The following is a 6,407-nucleotide window of genomic DNA, read 5'->3' as shown; positions in this document are numbered from 1 at the left end:
AGGGAAAACAAATGCAAAAGAAACCAAACCAATCAACCTCACTTTGTTTTCTCTAAGATGCTTGGAAGGAAGGAGATCCAGAGCAGTCTCTCAGCCTAAGGAAACCTACACAGCAAGACCACTCGTTCCAAAAATTCAATGATTAAAACTAAGGAACAAATGCTTTTTATTTTATTTACAGACTGAATGAGGACAACTTGGATTTGTAGAGGGGTTTCTTATGACAACAAAATCAAAATGGCCTTTGATAAACTGTGCTCGAAGGCTTAGCTCTTCATCGCCCAACTCCACAGAAAGTGTTAGCAAGTCTCTTGTTTTGCTAGGGAGCTGGGGGCGAACTTAGTGTTCAAGAAAACAAGAGGCTGTCATCTCTGGAGTTGAATAAACTTGCCCTGCGCCCCTCCACCCTTGCAGCTGTGCTCCACGCACCGATCCATGCCTTGTCTTCCACAGGACAGAGGTAAAACAACTAGGCACTGGTTTTGCAATGTCAGTTGAAGGTCAGACTATACTTCTGGCTTCACGACAGCATCAGAACCCAGTTCTTCAGGGAATAATAGCCTGACTGAACAATAGCCTCAAAAGCTGGATCAGAGACAGTCCCTTGTTGCATTTGCAATTAAAAAAACCAAACAACCAAAAAACCCCCAGAGCAGCTGCGTATCTGAACAACAGAGGATCTGCCATTAGGCAAAAAAAGCATTCCTTGTAACATGGCACTGAGCTAAACACGAATGGAGTCCCTGAACTATTCCCATCGGTATCTTTGGTGCTACCCTTCCACCGTCAGCAGGGCACCGGGTGAGGATCTCCGTTCTCACCTGCTCTGGTCTCCTCTCTGAATACCACCCAGGCCTTGTTACGACACGGTTGTCATGACACTCGAGTGTGCAGTGAGTGGGCTTGCAGGCCCCTCTTCTGGGTGAAAGATGGTATTGTGACTTCAGTAAGTTTTACAGTATTAGCAAATAAGAGAATGATAATGCAGTTTCATAACATTTCACAGTAAAATTACAATTGTTTTGAAAATATGTTGTCCCCAAAACATTCTCAGTAGTAAGGTCGTCGTGGATTGTTCTGTGGGGAATAACAGAAGAAAATTAATCAACATTGCTGTCTTCACAGAACAATGACCATCTGAGCTTAATTATCTGAAAAAGCCACTGAAACATGACATTTCTGATAGTGAAACCTGAGGTTTGCCTATCAAAAATTGCAAATGTAGCTTTCTAGGTGTGCTGGCGTGATGAATGTAAGAGGCAAATGCAAGCTTACTAGCTTTTTGCAAGCAGGAAAACAATTATTCAAAACAAACCACGGATTCGTGGACAAGCCATCCGCTTCCTTTGTGTGCAGCATTTATACTTGGTATGCAGCAGATAAAACTAAAGCCAGGAGCTTTTGTATTAAAAAAAAAAATCAGTGCAAGGAAAACTGCATATCCATGGATGTTTTGGTAGCGAAAATTTGATTCAAGCATGAGAACAGAATGAAAGAGAAACTTTCACAGCATTTTCTCTCTTGGCTAAGCACTAGAAACACTCCTACCCCCCTACAAGATACACACAAAAGCCTCAACGGATTTGTCACTGCGTCTGCTCTGGTTTCGGGACCACCTTACCAATGGATTTGGTCGGAAGCGGTAGGCGAGCATCATTCGTTTACGGAATGCCTCGTACTCGTCATCCTCCTTGGTTAGCTCAGCAGGACGATCAATGCCAAAACCAGCACCATCCACAGCAGTAGTTCCCCTGTTTGGAAAGAGGGAACAAAGCCTCCGAGGTAAGCAGATGTGACAGATCACCTTCCTCTTCCCCACAAATACCTGCTGCGTCTTGTCGTCAGAGCTCCGAGAACGAGCATCAGGGAGCACCGGGCATCACCACACAGAGCGCGCCCCATCAAGACAGCTAATACTGAGCAGCTTATTGCATTTGCCATGTTTCTACGCTGCCCTTCCAAATCAATGACGCTTGCTATTGTTAGATGGAAGCAGTAGTGCCAACATGTATTTGCTTAACCTTTTACAGTTGGAACAGAAATACGCTTTGGATGCCTCCCTACTGAACGGTGCTCTGACTAACCTTCGGCAACCAAACGTGTTGATTTGTACCTCACTGACGGGAGGTGCACAGAACCGCTAAACAATGTGCCTGCCTCCCATTCCTTCACTCCACAACAGTCCAACAGAGGAAGCAATTCCTTTCCATCTGCAGTCGCACCTTCTTATCCATTCTAAGAACATCAGAGATAGTAGAGCCCAAGCAAATCACAACCCTGGTTCAACCCTGTGATGGACAGAAACTGCTTTCCTTCTGTTGTCTGCAAGCCTTGCTGTTTTGATGACAGCGATCTTTCATCCCAGGACTTCTCTGAACCAATAAGCATGTTGCCAGAAAGATCTTCTTGTGAAAGGGGAGCAGAAGTGCTTTGTAGAGACACCTTCTATTGTGCAGTAAACAATCAACTGTTATTTCTAAAAGGATCTAATGCTAAAAACAATTCAGATTATTTCCTATCCCAAATATTTGGTTTGGAAGATCAGCATATGTTACCAACAGATGATCCACCTAAAAAGAGATGCTCATCTATTTTTGAATAGAACTCTCATAAAGCTTTGTTATATACAAAGTGTGACCAAATGAGAAAACTTCCGTGCAAAAGACTGATGTCAAGACAGTTGCAGGATCACACACAAAGCTCTCTGATCTGGATGGAAACATCTTTCAAACACAGGTCTAGCAGTAGCAAATATTATTAATCGCCTTTCACCCGCAGTACACCAGGGACTAGCTAGCAGGCACCAACTGCACTTCAGATGCAAAAGGCATGTCCTTAATACTCAAATAAATTTATGACTTTAAAGACATGACTTAATCCTCACATGCTCGGGAAGAGGCAAGGTGCAGACAAGTATTATCTTCATTTTATAGATGGGGAAACTGGGGAGAAGGCACCTCTCAGAAGATCGCACTATGCAAACTAGATTAGAAACAAAATACTCTTGGCTCAGATCATCACTCTTGCCTGAGGTAAAGCAACAAACCCAGGCCTTGGGGGGGAAGGAACCCCAAGGAAATCAGAAACGATTTTTCTCCTTTGCTGCAAGGATTCCATATTCTGTTCAAGTGATGAATTACAGCCACATTCGCTGCAGCTACTTCCAGTAGGCTAGGGTAGGAGCATCAATTATCAGCCCAAGAGGAAAGGACTAAATCAATAGTAGAAGTAGTCTGCTTACTTGCTGACTGGGTTTTTAATCCCCTGTCCATCCGAGCCAAGTCCCTCGCCTTCCTTCCAGCCCATCTTCATTAGCATTTGATAACCTATGTTTTCCACAGTCAGTTTGAACTCTTTGTATTCTGAATAATCGGGCTCACGTCCTTCCTGCAGAGACAGAAAAGGCAGTGTTGGTTATTTTTTACATGCACCTATCTTTGTGGGTCAGAGGAGAGGTAAACCAGCTTCAGCTACTCGAAGTTAGGATGGTTCTGACAAACAATTAAGGACTAGCACGATTTCTTGGCATTCCAGCTCTGTACCACCACAGAGAAGAAAACAGGTAAATGATAAAACACTGCACAGCCCTATAACACAATCTGCAAGAAGCAGGGAATGCTACTACGAGATTAAGCTGAGAAATATTTAGCTCCTGAATTCAAAGTTGCTCACTGAATCAAGCCTCAGATACAGTTCTTATTTAAGCCAGGAACTCCAGGGAACGTCAGACCCCATGCTGGCTACACGAAAACATTATGAGGGATGTGCCAGCATCAAGAAGTTATACAGTTTAGGAAGAATTGGCAGGTATTGAAGTGCTTTGCATAAGCTTTTTGTAGGCTTTATATTTTCACTTTATTGCAATCATCTGGATAAAAATTCAAATCTTCCTTGCTTGGCATCAGCAACCACTTATCCGAAACAGGAACAGCAGACAAACAGTGAGTAGTCTCAGAGGCTTATCTGTAATTTCAGCTAACCCCCAAATACTGTGCCAATAGTCCGTTCTCTAATTTGCTACAGCCGTTTCTCTGCAAAGAGCAAAAAACTAACCCCTTGTTTCCTCCAGAAGTAACAGAGCTCCCGGTGTTAGGGCAGAAGTACCTCAAGGCTGCGAGGTAGCTAACTGCTGTGAAAAAAGGGCTAAGCACACTTGAGATCTTTCCCTCACTGCTATGGGACAAGTCTGAAGCATCGCCACCCCCCTGTGAAGTCTCTATTTCACCTTCAATGCCTTGAACGTCTCCATGAATTTCTCCAGCTCATCAGGTGGAAGAAAGTCTCCGATGAAATGTTTCCCTCTGCCCATCTGGGTCAGCTGCTCAGCCCACTCTGCCCGAGACACAGATGAGAGAAAACAGCAATAACGCAGTGTTCTTGGACTTGGAATTTCAGCGGGTTTGTGAAGCATAAAGCCTCACAGCAACAGACAGTTATTATCTCCACTCAACGGGCAGGGAAGCCACAGCACAGAGCAGTGAAAAGTGACTCTGCACCTCCCATGCCAACAACGCGATCTCAGACATCTCCCTCTCGAGGCCTCTGTACAACCACAGAGCAAGCAGGGCGTTTGCGCGGCAGCTCCCTACACACCTCTCGTCTTGTCCATCTCCATGCGTCGAAGCTGGTGCTCCCACGTTCCCAGCTCACTGTCCACCTCTTCATCGCTGTCATATCCGTGTTGGTGCTGCTGAATTGCCTTTTCCCACATCATCTGCATCTCCTGCATGGCTCGCTTGTGCTTCATGATCATATCATACATCTGCTGCATCTAGGGGAAGAGATGCAACAGAGCACTCACTAAGACGGCCCATTCACAGGCAGCAAAGCCTGCCAGAGAGGCAGGCAGAGCTCCGCAGAGCAGCCCGCACCCGCCCCAGCTGCCGTACAGAACGCGGGTTATGACAACTACAAATCCCAAGAGGCAGCGCTGTTGCTTGATCTGATCCGCTCGCTTCTCAGATCAAACAGGAGCATTATATGCTGGTTCCTCCAACGGAGGCACCGTGATATTAACACTGAGGACCGCTGCCATCTGATCATCCCCACACACTTTAAACACCACCCTCATGTTCTGGTAAAAGTCAATTCTGCTCTCATTCCCCCCAAAGCTTGTCAGCATCCACACACCTTCTCCCCACTGCTGAGGCAATACATAACCAGCTGCAGATGTGACACAACAGACCTTATAGATTTTGGGTTTTAGTTTGGTCGGGCAGCAATTGGCTGGCTTAACTCATATTCCCCAAAGTCCTCTAATATTTCTGCTGACTGCAGCATCACATGATTCTTACGCATTCAGCACAAATCCTAGAGATTTATTTGTGGGCCACCGGGAAAGTTTCTTTGCTCTTTCCATCTAACCCAGCCATGCTGCAACGCAATATGAACTCGGAAATCATTTCAGGGCATTACCTCCTGCTGCTCCTTCAGCTGTTTCTTCTGGGCTTCGGAGAGCTCCGTCACACCCACCAAACCAACCGGTTTCCCTTTTTCATAACCAAGACCCTTGAGGTCCTGAACTGTAATAAGCACATGTTAAAAGACTTTCAAAACTCCGAGAGAGCTGTTGAGACCAGTGAAACCACGTCTCAAGATCCCCACATGACGTTTTACACTCATTTCATGGTTCCAGCATGGAGACACTGAACTGAAGAGCAACCGCCTGGTAGGACTTAGGTGCCACAAGAGCAGGAAAGCCACCGGGTTGCACCTCCTTTGCCAGCCACCTCAGAGCATTCCCTCACCCCAGTCCAAGGCTCTCCCCATATCACGTTAGCGGACTCAAAAACTGCGTCTCTCATCCTTGGAGGTCGCACTGCATGGCAATCTGCTACACCATGCTTTATAAATCATTCCTCCCCAAGATTAATTCTCCTCATAAGGCTTCCTCACGAACCCCAGCCATTGCAAAGAGTGATATTTAATTATTCAGAACTGAGTCACGAGCAGATCTGAGCCTGTCAGCATATTGTCCAATCTGTGCACGTAAGTGTCTGCTGATTACTATGTAAACAGCAACTTCATTCAAAATGAAAAGCAAATGACCACATTAGAATAAAGACATGAGCATTATGCTGCTTTTGGAAGTTGCCATTCCCCAAGGAGACTTTCATTTCCAATCTGCAGACTCGAGAGCAGCATTGCCAGGGATGCTGCCCCTGCTTTCAAAGAGGGGGCATTTTAAGTCTCTGCTTGACAATCCCATTGATGTAGCCTCCTTTTTCTGCAGCATCCCCTTTTGGAAGCTCCTCCTTTGGAATGATTTTTGCCTTTTTATCAGATAAGCCCTGAAATTAGATATTAACATTATCTGGGCAGGGCACCTACTGATGTAAAATGACCATACAACACTCTGAATTCAAAGGGCAAGTTAAAGGAAAGAGGCGGGCGGAGGGGAGGGGGGG

General features: G+C 45.5%; 1 protein-coding gene across 1 annotated transcript in view; it reads right to left on the bottom strand.

Annotated features, from left to right (window-relative positions):
- Nucleotides 1–1,050: 1,050 nt before the first annotated feature.
- Nucleotides 1,051–6,407, bottom strand: part of SUGP1 (SURP and G patch domain containing 1) — a 17,593-nt gene continuing 12,236 nt past the window's right edge. Inside the window, exons 9-14 of the mRNA XM_009697924.1 lie at nucleotides 5,416–5,522; nucleotides 4,594–4,771; nucleotides 4,226–4,332; nucleotides 3,242–3,387; nucleotides 1,622–1,751; nucleotides 1,051–1,077 (exon numbers count right to left, since the gene is read on the bottom strand). Of these exons, the coding sequence (XP_009696226.1) occupies nucleotides 1,051–1,077; nucleotides 1,622–1,751; nucleotides 3,242–3,387; nucleotides 4,226–4,332; nucleotides 4,594–4,771; nucleotides 5,416–5,522 (695 nt within the window). The remainder of the gene's footprint in view (nucleotides 1,078–1,621; nucleotides 1,752–3,241; nucleotides 3,388–4,225; nucleotides 4,333–4,593; nucleotides 4,772–5,415; nucleotides 5,523–6,407) is intronic.

The sequence above is a fragment of the Cariama cristata genome, unplaced genomic scaffold, assembly GCF_000690535.1.
Source record: "Cariama cristata isolate BGI_N322 unplaced genomic scaffold, ASM69053v1 scaffold23673, whole genome shotgun sequence".
NCBI lineage: Eukaryota > Metazoa > Chordata > Aves > Cariamiformes > Cariamidae > Cariama > Cariama cristata.
The sequence above is the reverse complement of the archived record's forward strand: the minus strand, read 5'-3'. Positions and strand labels throughout refer to the sequence as shown.